Consider the following 19940-nt stretch of genomic DNA (forward strand, 5'->3'; position numbering starts at 1 on the left):
TTGTTCACGTCTCTAGCAGTGTGTTGTTGCTGGTACACGAACAACAACGGGGTGGAGGAAAAAGGATGAGAGCCCTCCCACCAGCTCCAGCTATATAAAGGCTTGGTGTCCGGTTTGAATACGTTTTTAGAAGAGTGACACAGCTGCCACCAAAAAAAACGGGGAGTAACTTCAAGAAACCTGTGGAATATTCCTTTAAACCCAACTCTAAAGAGAAGATTCTTTCGATTCCGTCAGCGCATATCAGGTTTGTGCTCTTTCACATTTTGATTTGCTGAGTTTTCAACTGATGGTTTTATCTTTACATTTTGGGGGGTCAAGGTCCATGTGTAGTGGATAGAAAAGGTTATCTTTCTGCTTTTATAAACAGCCCAGCTCTGAGCTCTTAGTGCCTGTGAGAGAATCGACCATAAAGTGTCTGCAACATCAGGTGTTCATTGAACAGCAGCTTTTCCACAACTTGGTTTTTGCTTGGACCCTTCATTGGTAGAACATGTCCTTCACACTGGCCGGGGGCCCAAAATGTGGTTGTAGATTTACATGGCCTAGCAAAATCTGACCTTAGATAAACTTTTTAAATAAATGAATGGTGTGTGCAAATAACTGAACGTTTGGACTCTTGTGTAAGAAAGCAAAAGCGCTGCACTATTTAGGATACTGTATACGGTCATTTTACACAGGAGAGGGTAGATGGAAATGTAGATGGCTGTCATTGCTAATATTATTTTTTATTTCATTTTGTAAAACTATCATATTAACCAGTGCTTTATTTATTTTCCACAGGAGCAAAAATGGCAAGAATCTTCCACTCTGTTCTCTTTTGCTGTCTGCTGGTAACACTAGCACACTGTATGGAACTTGACTTGAATCCTGAGTTGAAGAAAAGGTAAGTTCAATAAAATGTGATTGTTTTTTTTCAAAAAAGGAACAATCCGAAACATTATTCAATAAATAGTGCACACTTAGACTAAGCCAGTTTTCTCTCCTCTCTGACAGACTAAGCATATGGCTGGAAAGTAGAATGATACGGGATCTTGACAGCACCACAGCAGAGAAGACAGCAGAGACTCAGCACTTTGTTACACCAGAGGACATCAGGGATACCTTGCTACCACATTCCAGGTAAATCTTTAAGCATAAAATGCCTGGAAAGGTGTAGACCATCTCCAGCTAGTCATCATTTTATATCATCCTTCTTTTTTGAAAAGAAATGTTTAGTCAGTCAGTGAACAACTCTGATTAATTCGTTTTCCTTTCTCTATTCTAGTTCTGGCAGCATCGTCCAGACAAAGAGGTCTAAAATCTCCAACAGCCAGTCAAGAAGGCAGGGTTGCTCGCTAGGCACTTGCACAGTACATGACTTGGCACATCGCCTGCACGAGCTAAAGCCGAGGATTGGGAGTCAAAAAGCCATAGAATAAAAAAGACGTCTGTGCAATCTCTAGCTAGCTTCCTTATATTACTTCAGTCTAATACACTTAACAAAACAACCTAAGTATATGAGATATACAGTGTGTTTTATATATATATATATATATATATATATATATATATGCATATGCACAGCTTGATTTCGCGATATATATATATTAGGCCTGCACAATATACCGCAAATTTATCGTTATCGCAACATCAAGCTGTGCAATATGCATACCGCAAAAGAAGTCAAAAATCGCAATAAATGGTTACCTTAAATGTGCTAAAACAAACTCATGGCAGCTTGAAATATTGAACAAATGAAATAAATCCTTTTATGCATTTAACCAATCGGAAGGACCCGTTTACGTTGTTGATCAATCAGATGAGCCCTTTTATGTTCGATGTTTGCCTCCTACGTCGACAAGGGTCATTTGGAGTATAATTTTTAAACTGTTGCAGTAAAATGGAAATTATGTTTTTGGTTGTTTTGCTATTTGTTTATATACCGCAAATTATATCGTTATCACAATATTAATCACAAATATATAAAATATATAAACAATGCAATATATATATAAACCTGCTATATGTGGTTGGTTTTTCCTCATTTCTGTACTTATTAGTCAAGCGTCTTACAATAAAATATTTTTACAAAAATATTCTTTTGCTTTTTTATTATTGGAGATATGCATCTTAAACTTATTTTCCTAACCAAGGGACAAAGATCAGTATTGAATAATACTGAAATGTAGATGCTTTCAACTTCGTACTTGTGCCTTGCATAATTTTGCATCTTCGTGAGGACTGTTTAAATGATGTTGTTAAAGGCAAAGTAACTGCAACTAAGGTGATTTCTTTTCTTTTTTTTTTTTAGATTACACATAATGCTAGAAAGTTCCCATCAGTTGCAAAAGTCTGCTTTATTTTCTGGTATCCACATTATAAAGGGCTTACTGTCACAAATAGCATTACAGTTTCTTGCAACGGTCACTGTAAAGAGCAGATTGCATGCTTGGCATTATTTGAAACTGATCCATCTAGCTCTGAGAACTGGGTCAAGCCAGGGGAGCAAAAGCCTGGACAGAGGAGAGGCTCAGTGATGGGCGATGTACAGATTCCTGGTCAGAGTTGATATGGGGCAAATAATGAAAAAACCAGTCTTTTTAGAAAAACAACTGTGACTGTGCTGTAACTTTCAAGAATTCAGTGGAACTGTAAACAGACATGTCTTTAAAGCAGGAGTGTCAAACTCCAGGTCTCAATGCTACCCTGTCATGCCTACTGGTGGAAAACACCTAATCCATGCAATTTCATTAACTTCACAAGATACAGTAAAAGTAAATATTATTCCGGTGAGTTTTTTTTACAGTGTATTCAGGCTGGACAAATTTGGTCAGCTTTAAGTGAAAAAGAGTTTGTTTCCCCCTATAATCCGGGACAAATTTTCAGTCTAAATACACGCAAGTGAACCCTAGTCCGGGACCAGGAAATGCTCTCGGACCCATCTTTGGAGGTGGTCTCGGTTTGTTTCCAATCAGACTGAGCTATGGTTCGCTCTGAGAGTCCTCAGTCTGAATACAATCTGTTCTCTGAGTGGAACAACTGAAGCAAAACGGCCACCGACATAGAATAGGAATGACACAACAGATGAGCCGCGGACAGATGTAAAGCAATGGTTGTCGTGTTATTAAACAGAAAAAAGGGTTCAACTGTTTAGAATTTTTATTTTAACACAGCTGAAAACGCTTCTTCCATGCTATTCTTTTCTGCGGCGCCGCTGTGACGTCACCCTAAAAGTTTCTTTTAAAAACAATGCTATAACACCACAACGATGAGAAACAGCAACTAAATGAATTGTGGTCGGATGAATGCCAGCTCATTAAAACAACTTTTAACGTGACACACATTGCTTCTCACACTGTTTTCCCGACAATCTATATGTCATTAACACTTATCAGCGTACCTTCATACCTGACGTCTCTTTATCACTGCAGTTGCTAGCATCCTCTAAGTTAAAGCAGAGATGGCACGTCTCCTTGCCAGTAACCGCCTTGCAGCATTGCCTTTGCCGTAACAATGTAAAAAGTAAAAATTGTTGTTCCCGACGTTCAAAACTGATAAACAAAATATAAAGTTTTAATAAGTTAATTGTCCTGATAAGAATTATAAAGCGCAGCAGGTCCATCTTTCTCTTGTTGTTTTGACCCGCCCTCGCAGTCCCTGGCTTGAAACTGAAGAGATCTTTAGTCATGTGGTTTTGTTTACAAGCTTTGGTCTGTTACAGAAAGTCCACTTGATGCCAGTCTGAATACAGACCAAAGACAAAGTTCGGGACTCGATCCTGAACAAATTAAGCAGACTTAATCCTGACTAAGTCTGAATACACCCTTGCTCTTCATTAGATGCTTCCCTATAAATCAACTGTTACTTTGATTACTACAGATAAGAAAAGAATGGCCTTTTTGCCTCCTTTCAGTCTTATGTAAATATAATTCAATTCGCCCTTCTATTGATTGAAGACTGTCTTTTCTGTACAAAATATTCATTTATCAGTTGTTGTTAAATGCACAATAGTGAAATGAATTGCGTAGAACACAGAAGCATTCAACCTAGCGGCTGGATGGCTCAGTTGGCTGAGTGTAAGAGTGGCGCATGGAAATCCAGGGTTTGTTTCCTAGGAGCACGATGAGCTTCATTCAGTGTTGGTCCATGGGCTAGACCCTTCGCGCTACTGCCTAACTATGTAGCCACAAGGGGGCCCAAGCATGGGTCTCTCTGTGCCAGCCCGGATAAAATTCAGGGTTGTATCAGGAAGGGCATTCAGCGTTGAAAATCTTTGCCAAACCACCTGTGGAAATCAGTGAAAGCTGATTGGCTGTGGTGACCCCTGAAGGGATATGCAGGAGCTTCCAGCCAAATTACAGCAAAGTGAATAGGAAAGACAACCTAACGCCACTCTGGAGTTGGGTTTTAAAAACTGACTAAACTTTGTAAACGATGAAAAACCTTTAATGTCTTTCCATTAAACAACTCAATTCCATACATTGCAAGAAAGAAAAAAAAGGGGGGGGGGATTCCATCCCATAATGCCTTGCAGCCACAGTTTAGGGTCCTGAGTTATTTAAAACTTGGGCGTTTTGGTCATTAGTGCAGAATTAAAAAAAAATCATAATTTCATAAATCAAAGTTAAAACCTTGATCAGTTTAAATCTAATTATGTGACAAGTTTTAGAAACAATACACAATTGAATGGAAGTTTGACAACTGAATATTTAATAAAATTATGTTGAGGCTAAATTTAAATCATACTTTGAACATTTGATGTTAAAATCCAACTGATTCAATCGATGAAAATTGAGGATTATCTGAGTAGATACTACATTAAAGATTTCGATGTTTCTGCAGATCCTTGTGTTCAGAAGTGTCTGGAATTTAAAGTTAACAACACACCTTACATGATTCCTGAGTTAAGTCTTAGAAAGAAAGAAAAGAAGAAGTGGAAGTGGGGGAGACTGGGATTTTTCCAACAAAATAAAACCCAATGGGAATTTAAAAAAATAAAAGTGGGAGTGAGTTAAAGTGGGTTAAAAATAGGATTTAGAACAGAACACACTCAATGCTCAACAAAAACAAAACAGAGATGCTACTAGACTAGTGATCAAAAATCGTAAGGAGCTAGTTTGAGTTACAGAGGATGAAGTTGAAATGGGTGGGGTTTGCTCTGGAACTGTGTAGATAAATCCCAGCACTGCACACTAAAGGGTCACATTAATGTTGCTGGTCCCACATGACTGACTGAGTGGCAGTGCGACAAACACACAGACAGGATGTACTAGGATTTCGGAATTCAACCAAACTTTCTCCAGACCCAAAATGTTCCAACACGTAACAAACGAACAGACACCGACAAACACAACAACACATTGTCTCATTGCGTCGTAAGATGTATTTTTTACCCGTTTAATAATGATTATTTTACAGGCTAATCAGAACTGTGTGTTTTCACCTTTTTTTTTTGGCTAGCCGTGTGGCTAACAGCAAGCTAGGCGCAAAGCTACGTAGCAACAACATCATCACACACCGACTGACGGCCTGGACACACAAACCACCGCTTCGTGACTCGGTCCGCCTTCAGACTTACCGGCTTTCTCCTGATCGTATCCCACCACAACAAAGTAGTCAGCCAATCTAGCCATGTCTTTTGCTTTTCGCCTAATATACCAACACAATTCAGCATTTTTCCTCCTTCCAAAGCACAGCCATGTTTGACAGGAGGAGCGTCACTGCGCTTGCGTGCAAAATCGGGACCCATGCATGGGCGTGGGCCCTCCGGTTTACAAATACAGCTCTGTGCCTGTGCGCAGCCTCTGTTCAAGCCTTGAAAGGGCACTATTTTGGGGGTGTGGGGGTGAAGAAACCCAGCTTTGACATTTTGATGTGGATTTTCAAGCAGAACAATGTTTACATCTGGGCAATGACCACATTAAAGTTGCTCATACTATTGTGTTGTCAAGCCTGTCCCCAGCTTGACAGGATAGTCATATGGAATCACTGTGTGACTAGATGTATTGGTGTAATTCAGCTTCAAATAAACCGCATTCATCACCCAGTTTCACCAAACATTAAACTTTGTGGCAATTTCCCTAAATATATATTTGTTTTGAAGTGTCATTTATGCCATGTTACGGAGAGTTCAAACCCCTGTGGTTAGTGCAAAAATATTACATGTTATTTAAAAAACAGGAAAAGCCATCACAGAACAAAACACGTGGAGCTTGGCTAAAGCACAAACCATCACTTTTAACAATAGCTGGAACACAGCAAGCCATTTCCTCTGTATTTTTCTCTCAGATTCTGTGTGTTTTCAGTGTATGTCTAATTTCCTTTTTATTTCTTTGGTTTGAAAGCAAAAGAAAAAAACACACACACGGATAAAGTGAAGGCGATGAAAAAGGACAAAATATTTGTTTGTGTTAAAGGATTGAAGGATGCAGGCAATTACCATTACGAATGAGTCAGCCTTTTTTTTCATTGACTCATAGAATAATTCGTGCTCGTGGGCAAAAAAAATGTCCAGGAACTCTAGTCACCTTCTGAGATCACTTAAACAGAACATTAATACTTGCTATGTAAGGGACCAGAAAGCAGTACAGGAATTTTATTGTCATGATTGCACCATCTTTTTGAGTAAATTCCAGCGGGGCAGATTACTTGTCTGCTGGACCAAATTATCATTACAAAGCTCTTACCAAACATTTTCAAGTTTACAGAACATGTGTTTGCCATTTATCTATTTTCTGACTTTGAAATATGACAACACCACTGGAATATGGGCCAGATGAGATAAAAATAAACTTGGGGAACAGTTTATGATCGTAAAGATATTAGGGAATTATTAATTGGATCCTGATATGTCGGTGGAATTTTGGGTATTAGGTAGTAAGACTAACATGATCCTGTCTTTCAGGTTAAAAAAACAAAACAAAAGTGAAAGTGTAAAATGATAGTTCATTGAAATTTTGCTACAAAAAAATCTTTCTGGTTTTTACAACATTTCATAATACAACTGAGGTATTGTAAGGGTTGGAAATCTTTCTGGATCCTGTTTCTGTTTTCATTTTAATTGATCTTAGAGATTCTTGTTTAAAGCATTTGAAAGCATTCTGTGATTTAAGTTTTTCATCACCGGGGAATTCCAATGAATTTTTATTTATGTAAATCAGAAAGTGAGATTCATTAGACTCAGCATTAATCAAAAAACATTGTCTTGTTGTTCAGGCACTTCTTCTGTATGAGCTTGTAATTGGGAAATTCCATGTACCTTTTTTTGAGCTATTTAACACACATATAAACATCAGTCAAAAGCCAATATTTACTTCAAAAAATCAAAAACATTGCACAGTGTTTTTCATATGCCAATCAATTACTCACCTATTTTCTTCTAATCATCAATGACAGGATCTGAAAAGCTGAGATTTAGCATGAAGCACTCAAGTCTAAAAATTCTGGGAGTGCCCTGAAAGCAAACTAGAGCAACATTCCTTTTCCTATCTTTTCAACAAATAGCTAGACAAACTGAAAAGAGCAAAAACAAGAAGCATACTTGAGTGGTCAGAAGAAATAAATACCCGAAGATGAATGTTGAAAGTGCATTTTGAAACATTCAGTGATCATACATGCTGACTAATAAACTCATGAAAACAGGATACAATGGCAGTATCCCTTTTATTTGGTAAGCTGTGAAAAATGTTATTTTTTTGTCTTTCAAAGATTTCCAAAACATGCACATAAATAATTGTTCACGTCTCTAGCAGTGTGTTGTTGCTGGTACACGAACAACAACGGGGTGGAGGAAAAAGGATGAGAGCCCTCCCACCAGCTCCAGCTATATAAAAGCTTGGTGTCCGGTTTGAAGGAGTTATTAGAAGAGTGACACAGCAGCCACAAAGAAACACGGGGTAACTTCAAGAAACCTGTGGAATATTCCTTTAAAGCCAACTCTAAAGAGAAGATTTTTCTGATCCTGTCAACGCATATCAGGTTTGTGTTCTTTAATATTTTATATTTTGATTTGCTGAGTTTTCAACTGATGGTTTTATCTTTGCGTTGTGGGGGGTCAAGGCACATGTGTAGTGGATAGAAAAGGTTATCTTTCTGCTTTTATAAACAGCCCAGCTCTGAGCTCTTAGTGCCTGTGAGAGAATCGACCATAAAGTGTCTGCAAAATCAGGTGTTCATTGAACAGCAGCTTTTCCACAACTTGGTTTTTGCTTGGACCCTTCATTGGTAGAACATGTCCTTCACACTGGCCGGGGGCCCAAAATGTGGTTGTAGATTTACATGGCCTAGCAAAATCTGACCTTAGATTAACTTTTTAAATAAATGAATGGTGTGTGCAAATAACTGAACGTTTGGACTCTTGTGTAAGAAAGCAAAAGCGCTGCACTCATTAGGATACTGTATACGGTCAATTTACACAGGAGAGGGTAGATGGAAATGTAGATGGCTGTCATTGCTAATATTAATTTTTATTTCATTTTGTAAAACTATCATATTAACCAGTGCTTTATTTATTTTCCACAGGAGCAAAAATGGCAAGAATCTTCCACTCTGTTCTCTTTTGCTGTCTGCTGGCAACACTAGCACACTGTATGGAACTTGACGTGAATCCTGAGTTGAAGAAAAGGTAAGTTCAATAAAATGTGATTGTTTCTCTTCCAAAAAAGGAACAATCTGAAACATTATTCAATAAATAGTGCACACTTAGACTAAGCCAGTTTTCTCTCCTCTCTGACAGACTAAGCATATGGCTGGAAAGTAGAATGATACGGGATCTTGACAGCACCACAGCAGAGAAGACAGCAGAGACTCAGCACTTTGTTACACCAGAGGACATCAGGGATACCTTGCTACCACATTCCAGGTAAATCTTTAAGCATAAAATGCCTGGAAAGGTGTAGACCATCTCCAGCTGGTCATCATCATTTTATATCATCCTTCTTTTTTGAAAAGAAGTGTTTGGTCAGTCATTGAACAACTCTGATTAATTTGTTTTCCTTTCTCTATTCTAGTTCTGGCAGCATCGTCCGGACAAAGAGGTCTAAAATCTCCAACAGCCAGTCAAGAAGGCAGGGTTGCTCGCTGGGCACTTGCACAGTACATGACTTGGCACATCGCCTGCACGAGCTAAATCTGAGGATTGGGAGTGCCCCCGCCGACAAGATCAGCCCAAAGGGATATGGCCGGAGGCGACGGTCCCTTCCAGAGCGCAGATTGACACTGAGGCAGGAGAGGGGCAGGCTGAGGCCCGTGTGGAGCACAAATGACTCACAAGTTCACAAGCTTGAGGCTCTCTTCAGACGGACATGAGTGGGACTTTGAAGAAAAGGAGCGAGGGAGTAGCTCTGCAGAGCTAGTGTCCTCCGTTCTGAAATTCTCAAAATGCCTCATACTCTTGCCAAGTATCCTCCAGCACATTTGCCTCGGTCATGAGTACTGAGTCAGAGCAAACCCGGCTGAGTTTCTCCACTGGGTAAACCATGTTGCTTGGTGATGCAGTGCCAGCAAACCTGCAGCCGGCTAAGAGACATGGACGTATAGTGTGGAGCAGAGCAGGTGCTGTTACCTGCGTGGGAGAGGAGAAGCAAGACCACAAATATCTGGCAAAGTGAACTCATCCTCTTATTTTAAGAGAAACTCTCTTTTAGCCATTTGGCACTCTCCTCAAAACCAGGACTTTGATAAACACTACCTTGTATGGACTTACTCCAAAGCACGTATCATCTGTTTTTAAGTGATTGTCTGCACTTTTGTTTTTATACTTCAAGAAAAATGAATCATCAGGAAAAGCCTTCATCACAATGCCAAACCCAAAGAAAGGCTTCAGAGCTCAGCTGCTCTCATTCTATATCAAGTTTTGGACACTGTATGAGGGAAAATTACTTAAATTCTGTGAGATATGTACCAGTCCACAATGGATTGAAATATACTTGAATGTGTCATTTGTCTGTACAAAAACATGTGCAATTTAATGTTTTTTATTACTGGTATTTGTATATAAGAATCTTTTTATTTAAATATTATACAGAAGTTGCATTAAAGTACTTATTCAGATAAAGCTATTTTTGTACAGAAAGAAAAAATATGGGCATTGTAGCTATTTGTCATTATTCCTTTGGAAACTGTGGTATTTGGATGTATGTTTTATAGTTGAAATATTTTATATTTGTAGATGTGTTTTATTTTATTATTGTGAAAGGAATAACATTGCCATTCAATAAACATTTGCATACAAAAAAAACCTTGTACTGACATTTGTTCCCACAAAAGCGGCATTCTATTGTCAGGGCGGGGGGGAACAGAGCACCTGGTCCATATTAAGTAAAAGACAGGTTCTCATCAGAGCCTCCTTTTTTCATGGCATTTGCCAATGACACCCCCCCCCCCAACCCCCACCTTTTACCTCTACCAAAAAAATAGGGCAGACAGAGAGCCAGTCACATTCCTGGTGGGGTCACGAAGCAGAAGCAATCCTAGAGCCGTCAGACTCAAAGGTTGGAAACAAATAATACTATCACTGGAGGGGGGCATGGATGGGTTCTGGTTCAGAGGTACTGCAAGAGCAAAACAAAAAGACATTTATTTATCTTTTTATAGTCTGTAAAGCACGTATGTGATGCAAAAGTAAGTTCTTAATGAAGCAACAAATTGCTGTAAAATGAAAAAAGGAAGCAAAGGACTGATCAATCTATGCAGCATTTTAATTAAACTGATTGCTTAATGCAGCAGTATCTTCTATCTGCTTGATTGCCAATCAATCAAGTAGATCTTTTATTCAGAAACAGGGCATAACTTGTTCTTTACTTTCTTGATAACAAATGACAAATTACTTAGGATTACTCATATTTTATCACATTTTCTGCTGTGTCTTTCACAGAGGGGTTCATTACTAATACATACTTTATCACAGGCCCCTTTCACTGCAAACTGGAAAAAAATATTTTAATGGAAAACACACTTTACCTTGTCATTTTTGCTTTTGCCTAATAGTTATTTAACTCTGCATTGCTGCTACAATGAAATTTTGTAGACCTAAAGTGTACCTCTTTTTAACTATTTCAATAAGGCTAAGTACGAAATGATATTATACTTTACAATATAAACTGTGACAGATGAAGACAGGATTTGACCTTGTCTTGTCACCAGGTACTCACCGGAATAAAAAAAAAAACAAAGCAAATGTGCCATCTAGTGGCTGTAAAATAAAATGCTTTTTTTTAATTCTTTTCTTTTCCTTTTTTTTCAATAAGTTTCAATCAAGTTCTCCAACCAAAAGGTTCCAGGTTACATGGAGTAAAATAATAAATGGACTGTGGTCGTTTTATTAACTTTGTAGAAAATGTAGATTTTATGATTGAAGTTAAAGCTATTTCTCTGGAAAAGCAGTTGGTCCTGACAACATACCTGTGGAGGGGTGGAAGTGTTTAGCAAAAGTGGCTGTAGAAATTCTGACTGGGCCGTTTAACAAGATCTTGGAGAGCAAGAGGATGCCTGAGGAAATGTAGCAATAATTTCCTGGTGCTAATTTTTAAGAACATGCAGAGTTGTAGAAACTATCAAGGAATAAAGCAGATGAGTCACACTATTAAGCTATGGGCAAGAGTATTGGAAACTGAACTGAGGGCAGAAATGAGCATTTGTGAGCAACATTATGACGCCATGCCAAGGATAAGTACCACAGATGAAATATTTGCTTCCATAATGCCTCTTTTGGACAAGAAGGTCAGAAGGAGCCGCATTGTGTTTTTGTAAATCTTGAGAAAGTCCACGACGGGATACAGTGAGAGGAACTGTGGTTTTGTGGTGGAGAGGTGGAGGTATGCTCTGGAAAGGAGAGGAATGAAGTTCGCAGCAAGTCAGTGTGCTATGTGTAAATGAGAGGACTTCAAGTGGAACTATGAGGTCACCAGGATCAGAAGTGAAGAAGGTCAAGGACTTTAAGTTCTTCGAGTCAACAGTCCGGAGCAATGGAGAGTGTGGAAAAGAGAGGAAGAGGCGTGTCCAAGCAGGTTGGAGGAAGATTTCAGGTCTCATGTGTGACAAAAGAGTGTCAGCAAGAGTGAAAGAAATGGTGTAGAGGACTACAGTAAGAGCAGCCATATTGTTAGTTTAGAGACAGTGCCTCTGAGAAAGAGATGAGAGGCAGAGCTGAAGGATAGCAGAGCTGACGATGTTGAGGTTCTTTTAGTGTGTGATAAGGATGGACAGGATCAGGAATGAAAACATCAGAGGAACTGCTCAAGTTAGATGTTTGGAGATAAATACAAAAAGCCAGAAAGAGACGTTTAGGTCATTCAGAGAAGGCTCAGTGATTGTTTTGATAAAAGGATGCTGAAGTTGGAGCTACCAGGAAAAAGACCAAATAGGAAAGTTATGGACTTAATCATAGAGGACGCAAGGGTGCTTAGTGTGAACATGGTGGATGCAGAGGAAATGATCAGATAGTGGCAAATGAATCACTGCTATGACCCCCTAAAGCAGGTTTTTGTAGCGGAGGGCCAAATTAGGAACTTGACATGAGACTGGGGGCCAGTTTTGGTGGGAAAAAAATGGATAAACAGAAAAAGTTGTTTTTAAAAACCTTAATGACCAAGTGTCATTTGTACAGTTAACCAGGCCCTCCAGATATTTTCCCAGTTGAGGTTGCTGCCCAGATCTTCTACTCATCTAGTAATTGTATAATTTGACTGACTTATTTCTTCAGATTTCTTCCTTTGCTTTAGACAATGTCAGCTACTTTCAGCATACATTCTTCTACAAACTCCCCGTCACTTAAGGGCTTGCTACGCCGGGCCATTTCCAAAGCCACAACGTAGCTAGCTTCTGTCACAGCTTCAATGGATTTAGCCATTTTTGTAAACATCTGCTGTGCAGCATAGCCTTGTTGTAGTTGTTGGAGCTTATCGTTGCACCCCTCGCCGGTAAATTTGTCAGAGTTTTTATGATTTGTAACATAGTGACCATTTATATTGAATTCTTTGAGCATTGCATTTACCTGCTTGCAAAAGAGGCACATGACTTTATCCAGCCCTTAAGGTATGACAAAGAAAGCATTTGTCCACTTAGCTTGAAAGCGGCTTTTCTCCTCGCCTTTCTCCTCAGTTTTCCTCAAAGGAACCTGCTCTGGCTCTCTTTTATTGAGGGCCACAAAAAATCTTTCCGCGGGCCGCCATTGGCCCCCGGGCCGCACTTTGAGAACCCCTGCCCTAAAGGGAACAGCCTTTGGAGAAAAAAATTTTGGTTTTTAAGATTTTTTAAATCGAGTCCCTAAGTTTTAAGATTTAAGACATAAATTAGGTTTGAGTTTCTTCACTCTACAAAAACTCTAAGTAAAATAATAAAAATAGAAGGATTTCTACTTGATTGCACCAAAATTTCATTTATCCAAGAAAATAATTCTGTCAAGGTGAATGAAGTACAGGTAGCTGAAAATCAGAAAACTGAATGTTTGTGTTGCAAACAAACAATATGACAAATACAATGGTATGTTGTGTCCTTGTAAAATGTATTTAGTCCTTCTAAGTAGTTCCCTTTTGAACATAATTTAAAACACACAGATGTTGTTACATTATTTTATATCCTTTAATCTTCCTCACCCATAAATAGTTTGTGTCTTGTGCTAAAATAAAATGCATAAAGTTAGAAAAACCACTCAGCCCTTGTGTTTGATCTGTTCTCACTTTGACTGAGACCAACAGAAAAATTGGGGGAAACGAAAAAAAGAATTGACCAGACTGATAAACTCACAGCTTACAAAACAAAACAATGTTTTCCCAAACGGATGTGCTGAAAATCGTTGAGCCCAATAAACCATTGCATCAAGTTACCATTTTCCTTTTGTGGTTTTTGGTCTATCATTTTAATCCTTCCTCTAGTTTCAACTGAAAATTATGTAATAAGAATGAGATTTTTTTTTAATTATGAAAGCAAACTTTATTGTCCTGCCCGAGCTCCTCTTTGTTCTACAGGTTAGAGCTCCGCCCACCTCCCCTGGTACAATCTGATGTTTACAAAACAGTGTAAACTGGTCACCCTCTGGAAGCTTTAACCCGTTTGTTCGTTCTCATCTAATTTTACTGCCTTCTTACAGACATGCCTCGCCAGTTCCCAAAAGTTACTCTCAGCGAGGTGGAGGAGAAGACGCAACTGCTTGCGGAGAAGGTTTACGCTTCAGCCCTGAAGGAAGAGGATACTAAGGATGTATTATCGATGTTCACTGTGCATGAGGACTGCCCGATTGGCCTCCAGCAGGACAAAGATCATGAATTGCAGAAAGGGCTGGAAGAGCAACAGTCAGAGGAGAGTGCCAAGAGGTGAGTCTCTTTCATTGCAAATCTGTAAATTTATGTTGGAAAATGTATAAGACAGAAGTAATGTTTGTATCAAAGCTTCATGTCATTTTCCTGCACCATAATTGGATGGAAAATATCCAACTTTCCCGATCTTACAGGAGAAAAAGCTTGAAGATAATCCGCTCCCAGTCAATCTCCTTGCAGATTCCAGGAAGTACAGACTCCTCAAGGGTAGATGGAGTTTTACCACTAATGTCCTCATCCTACATGAGCTCATCAGGGCTCGAAACCCTTCCAGATTTTCAAAGGGTTACAATAAGCGGTGACTACTGTGCTGGAGTAAGTACCATGAAAAGAAGGCATGTCGCTGCCAAATTTATACTATAATTTACAGTATGTATTTGTAAATATACCAAAAGGCTCAGGTAAAGCTTAAGCGAATATGTTCATTTCCTATTTAGATCACTCTGGAAGACTATGTACAGGCAGCTGAAAGTCTGTTCAAGGCTCTGCTTCTGCGTGAAAAGTACTCCAAACTAGCCTATCACAGATTCTGCAGAACTACAAGCCAGTTCCTCCGCAGTGCTGAGAACTCAATGTGGACGGAGGAGGATGAGGTTCTTCCTGGTACGAATCATGTTTGTCATCTGATAGAACACGTGTGGCATTACATGCAACCATGTTGTGGCCCCCAGATATGTGCCCGTGTCCAGCAGATGGTGAAGATCCCTACAGCATGGAGGGCATCCCTGAGAATCTAAACTATGAACTGAAGATGAAGGATGGGATAGTGTATGTGTATGATCACAAAGAGGCAATGCAGAAAAATCAGCCACATGATCTTCCCTATCCAGATCTAGAGACCTTTGCAATAGATTTCAGTCATGTGCTGGCAATGATTGCGGATGGACCCATGTAAGTTGCCAAAACAAAGACGCCTCATAGCCATGCTGGCGGAAAAACCAGTTTTTACCATTTTCCTTTACATGTAGCATCAACAATTGCTTATTTCAGGAAGACCTACTGTCACAGAAGACTGAAATTCTTAGGCTCAAAATTTTACCTCCACGAGATGCTCAATGAGATGGCGGAGCTTAAGGAACTGAAAAGCGTGTCTCACAGAGATTTCTACAATGTGAGGAAGGTAGGTGTCCCATTTTTCCACAAATCCTGAGGCTTTGACAAAGCAGATTATCTGCAGACTTTTCTTTGAATGGATTAGTTTTAGGTAAACTGGAGGGCATCCTTTGCTCTTTAAGCACCTTCATGTGTTTCCAAACAGAATTTATGGTGAAGCTTGCCACATTGTTGGTCTAAAAAGGGAGGCCATTGATAGCTCTAAATCTGCAGCAGAGTTTGGCTCAATTGGAAACTTTTAGTTCTTTGTAGTAACAGTGTCATCTAGTGGCCTCCAGATGTAATGGGTATTGAAAATGTAATGGAGCAGACTTTTACTAAACCAGTCAAGCATGAGGAATTTTTCATATTTCGGAGAAAAAAACAAACTTTCACAAATGCAGTATTTGAATCATAAACATAAACTGTTGCTGTCACATTGTTAATATTTTTTCAGACTTTGATCTCATGGAATCAATTTTCAATTGAAGCTTTCCAATATATGAAGCAACCGGAAACTGTGTTTACAATGTATTTTTAAAAAGTGCTTTTAAAACTTTGGATGAATTCTTGTGCCCTGGACTTCCATACAAACAAACAAATACAAAAAAATCCTGGAACTATAGTTTTTAAATATGTCTATGAAGACTCTCATTCATCCAGGTTGATTCCGTCATAGTAGTGGGTTTAGGGTCATCCAAAGGATGTTGACATGTTGACATGTGAACATCTTTGGAGCCAACAGGTATGTTTATAAAATTTGAGTGTGTGTGTGGACAGGCCCCGCCCTTATAGACTTGTATTACATTTGAACCTCACCATGTGTATAACCATCCAGAAACTTCTTGCTTTATGCTGCTTCATGGTTTAACACCCACCCCCACACTATAATCACCCTCCTTATCCCCCCCTTCTTTAACATCCCTCTCTCTTCCTCCCTCCTTTCCTTTTCCGTCCACTCCAACACAAAAGATTTTCAAATATGATTAAAATGAATAAAGTTTGTCCTCGATTACAAAAGGGGTTTATTCAGACATACCTCTGGTTTGTCTGAAGATTCATAACCCCTGTTGTTAAAGTAAAGTATGTCCAACACAAGAGGCCTTCAGCTCTCATCTGTTCGCCCAGCTGTTGGACAGGACAAGTTAAAAAAAATAGGAATCACGTGATGTCTCCTCTAACGATATAACTCATTGGACAATACCATCCAGTTTCAGGTCTGACTCCTCCCCCATGAGCGCATATATACCAGCTCTTTTACCAGCTAATTCAGAATTGACAAAGCCTTTTGGATAAGAGGTGAAACGTCTTCTAACTTTAATAAACTAAGTCCAGATGACAGCTCCTAAATCTACTACTATTATATAGGTTTAAACATTTTTGCTGGTTATTGTCTTACAGGTTGACACACACATTCACGCTGCCGCCTGCATGTCCCAAAAGCACCTGCTAACTTTCATCCAGAAAACATACAAAAAGGATGCAGACCGCATAGTTTTAGAGAAAGGAGGACGAAAGATGACCCTGCAGCAGGTTTTCCGCAGCCTCAACATGGACCCTTATGACCTGACTGTGGACTCTCTGGATGTTCATGCTGTAAGGACAAAACAAAACTCTCCTGTCTTTCAGCTTTGTTTTCATTAAAATCCTTTTTTTTCCAAGTTTTGTTCTCCTTTAACTTTTTCTTTTCTATTAATTTTTCTAAAACCTGCCATAAAGCAACCATGAAGGCTGATGGTTGCCGTTACCATTATACTTTTGTTAATTTTTGAAATCCTTAGGGGAGGCACACTTTTCACCGATTTGACAAGTTTAACGCCAAGTATAACCCTGTGGGGGCCAATGAGCTTCGAGAAATCTTCTTAAAAACAGACAACTACATTAATGGAGAGTATTTTGCTCAGATTATAAAGGTATCCTGTCCGAAAACCACACATTTAAAGTTAGAGTCAAGGCAGAAGCAGATTAAAGCACTTTCTTTGTCATCCTTTAGGAGGTGGCCCATGACCTGGAGGAGAGTAAGTACCAGTATGCTGAGCCACGTCTGTCTATCTATGGAAGCTCTCCTGAAGAATGGGAAAGTCTGGCAAAATGGTTCATTGAGCACAAGGTGTACTCACCAAACATGAAGTGGATGATTCAAGTGCCTCGAATATAGTGAGCAGCCTAAATACATCTTTGTGGTACAAACAGCTTGGGTGGAATTGTCAAATATACCTTTTTTTTTCTTTCAGTGACATATTCAAGTCAAAGAAACTGGTACCTAATTTTGCCAGGATGCTGGAGAACATCTTCTTTCCTCTGTTTGAGGCCACTCTGAACCCACAGAGCAATAAGGAACTTCACATTTTTCTCAAATATGTAAGAAAAGTAAAAAAATAAGTTTTGTTGCTCATAAAATACTCGTGCTAGTTTAAAAAAAAAAAAAACTTAAACAAAATGTGTGTTGGTTAAATTCCAATACACAGTATTATTTTACTGAACATTAAAAACTATTCTTTTTCCTTTTTTGTTGCTCATAGGTGTCAGGCTTTGACAGTGTGGATGATGAGTCAAAACACAGTGATAACATGTTCTCCTTTCGAAGCCCTAAACCGGAGCAGTGGACCACGGACGACAACCCCCCCTACAGCTACTACATCTTCTACATGTATGCAAACATCATGGTCCTCAACAACATCAGGAAGTACGAACTGATGCCTTCCGCCTCATCTAAACACACACTTGTTAAACTACCAAAAAAAGAGACAGCGGGTTTTTGATGTTTGGTTTGATGTGTTATTTTCTTACATTCCCATTAGAGAGCTTGGACTGAGCACTTTCCAGTTTCGCCCTCACTGTGGAGAGGCAGGATCAATCACACATCTGGTGTCTGCCTTTCTTGCTGCAGATAACATCTCACATGGACTCAACTTGAAGCAGGTGTTCTAGATCAACAATGATGGTTATATGTAAACCACTTGATTTTTTTTTTTTTTACAAAAAATTAATTAAAAAAATACCTGTTTTGTGCAAAATCAAAACATTTCAAAAAGTAAATGAGAAAGCAAAGAACCTCAAAAGAACCACTGAGTATTTTTCATGAAGCTGTTATTTATTTTGTTACTTTGAGAAAAAAAAATTCATTCCTCCTTTTCTAATACTTATTCACTACTACTTTGTTTGTATGTGAATTTCTGCCTGTATCTGATGGTTGATAGACTTTTTTTAAACTAGTGAAGAATTCCTTTCTTTTCAACATAGATGGAGTAATTATTCCAAAAGCTGGAAAATGTATTTACTTTGTATTTCCTGAAAGTGTATTTTGGTGTAAATGAAAAATGTTGTGACATTTGGTGCGTGTCCTATTTAACCCTTGTGCTGTCTTAGATTACCCCACCCTTGCATTGACGTGTTCTCCCTACCATGACAAAGGTGGATAAAGGTGGAAAGATTTCATGTAATCAATGGACACCAGTGAGGTTCACAAATCATTCAAGAAAAAAGGTTCAGAGCACTATCTAGTGGGTCTAGATGACCCAACTCTCAATGTTAAAGTGCCTAGGATAGCACAAGGGTTAAAAACTCCCGTCATAATTACACAATTGTTCCTAAAGCTCTGATTTAACTGTTCTTTATTACATTTAATGGTTAGTAATAGAACTAAAATGCCTCATTACAACAGAAAAGGGAAAATAAAACAACAGTTTATACGCTTTTCCAACTTGTAATTCTCTGCCTCTAAGAGTTTCTTCTCAATCTTAACTTTTCTCAGAGTCCTGTCCTGCAGTACCTGTACTACTTGACACAAGTGCCAATTGCAATGTCTCCACTCAGCAACAACAGTCTTTTCCTGGAATATTCCAAAAACCCTTTCAGGGACTTTCTGCACAAAGGTCTGTGTGTGTCCCTGTCCACTGATGATCCCATGCAGTTCCACTATACCAAGGTAAACGAGTGACTACAGTTTCTAGACTGAACTAATGTTTAGCTTTCAGAATGAGATGGATTTACGTCTTCAATGCCTAAATGCCTGTGTGTCTGGATTTTAGGAACCACTGATGGAGGAATATGCTATAGCAGCTCAGCTATGGAAGCTCAGCACTTGTGATGTGTGTGAAATAGCCAGGAACAGTGTTCTGCAAAGTGGACTGTGCCACCAGGTAGTATTAACATCTTAAAATATTATTCTTATACAACAGGCATGAAAAAGACTCCTGTCAAAACCACTTACACATTTATCAAAATCACTTTTTGCTTAAAGGAAAAGAAACACTTCCTGGGAGTGAATTATCTGAAAGATGGACACGAAGGAAACGACATCCGTTGTACCAATGTTGCCCAAATCCGCATGGCCTACAGACATGAGACTCTCTGCAATGAACTCAGCTTCATTGGTGATGTAATGAAATCCAAAGGCATGGCTTCACTGCAGGAATATCATGATTAAATGGGTGCCTGCCCTCTCTGCTAACATTTCCACATTTGGCTGCAAAGTTTATTAAGAAAATTCTTCATTTTTTTTCCTATTCTATTTCTATTCCATTTTTCCCTTTTGGGATCATGGGGCTGCTG

General features: G+C 39.0%; 3 protein-coding genes across 10 annotated transcripts in view; 2 read left to right on the forward strand and 1 right to left on the reverse strand.

Moving 5' to 3' along the window:
* The window catches only part of sbf2 (SET binding factor 2), an 89020-nt gene extending 83298 nt beyond the window's left edge, over window positions 1–5722 (reverse strand). For 3 of the 5 annotated variants that reach the window (XM_023953461.1, XM_023953462.1, XM_023953459.1), the window contains exon 1: window positions 5561–5722. In XM_023953461.1, coding sequence (XP_023809229.1) covers window positions 5561–5615 — 55 coding nt within the window. In that variant the 5' untranslated portion in view covers window positions 5616–5722. The remainder of the gene's footprint in view (window positions 1–5560) is intronic. The other 2 variants (XM_023953463.1, XM_023953460.1) reach the window with 1 other exon arrangement.
* adm (adrenomedullin) lies at window positions 113–10219 on the forward strand. Of its 4 annotated transcripts, none has more exons than XM_011488926.3 (4): window positions 113–247; window positions 8503–8605; window positions 8717–8842; window positions 8991–10219. In XM_011488926.3, the coding sequence occupies exons 2-4, from the start codon at window positions 8511–8513 to the stop codon at window positions 9286–9288; spliced, it is 519 nt and encodes a 172-aa protein (XP_011487228.1). In that variant the 5' UTR covers window positions 113–247; window positions 8503–8510; the 3' UTR covers window positions 9289–10219.
* A 3754-nt stretch (window positions 10220–13973) lies between these two features.
* On the forward strand, window positions 13974–19940 carry ampd3 (adenosine monophosphate deaminase 3). The gene is made up of 14 exons (XM_023950853.1): window positions 13974–14291; window positions 14429–14609; window positions 14732–14897; window positions 14966–15185; window positions 15285–15414; window positions 16788–16982; window positions 17168–17299; window positions 17380–17543; window positions 17621–17747; window positions 17909–18072; window positions 18188–18308; window positions 19141–19314; window positions 19418–19528; window positions 19630–19940. Exons 1-14 carry the CDS (start codon window positions 14071–14073, stop codon window positions 19813–19815), a joined length of 2292 nt encoding a protein of 763 aa, XP_023806621.1. The 5' UTR covers window positions 13974–14070; the 3' UTR covers window positions 19816–19940.

This window comes from Oryzias latipes, chromosome 3, assembly GCF_002234675.1.
Source record: "Oryzias latipes chromosome 3, ASM223467v1".
Classification (NCBI taxonomy): Eukaryota; Metazoa; Chordata; class Actinopteri; order Beloniformes; family Adrianichthyidae; genus Oryzias; species Oryzias latipes.

Coding starts and splice junctions, on each gene's coding strand:
- adm (XM_011488926.3), top strand. CDS start 8,511: ATGGCAAGAATCTTCCACTCTGTTCTCTTTTGCTGTCTGCTGGCAACA. Junction 8,606..8,716: donor AATCCTGAGTTGAAGAAAAG/GTAAGTTCAATA, acceptor CCTCTCTGACAG/ACTAAGCATATGGCTGGAAA. Junction 8,843..8,990: donor ACCTTGCTACCACATTCCAG/GTAAATCTTTAA, acceptor TCTCTATTCTAG/TTCTGGCAGCATCGTCCGGA.
- ampd3 (XM_023950853.1), top strand. CDS start 14,071: ATGCCTCGCCAGTTCCCAAAAGTTACTCTCAGCGAGGTGGAGGAGAAG. Junction 18,073..18,187: donor GTCCTCAACAACATCAGGAA/GTACGAACTGAT, acceptor CATTCCCATTAG/AGAGCTTGGACTGAGCACTT. Junction 19,529..19,629: donor AAAGTGGACTGTGCCACCAG/GTAGTATTAACA, acceptor TTTTGCTTAAAG/GAAAAGAAACACTTCCTGGG.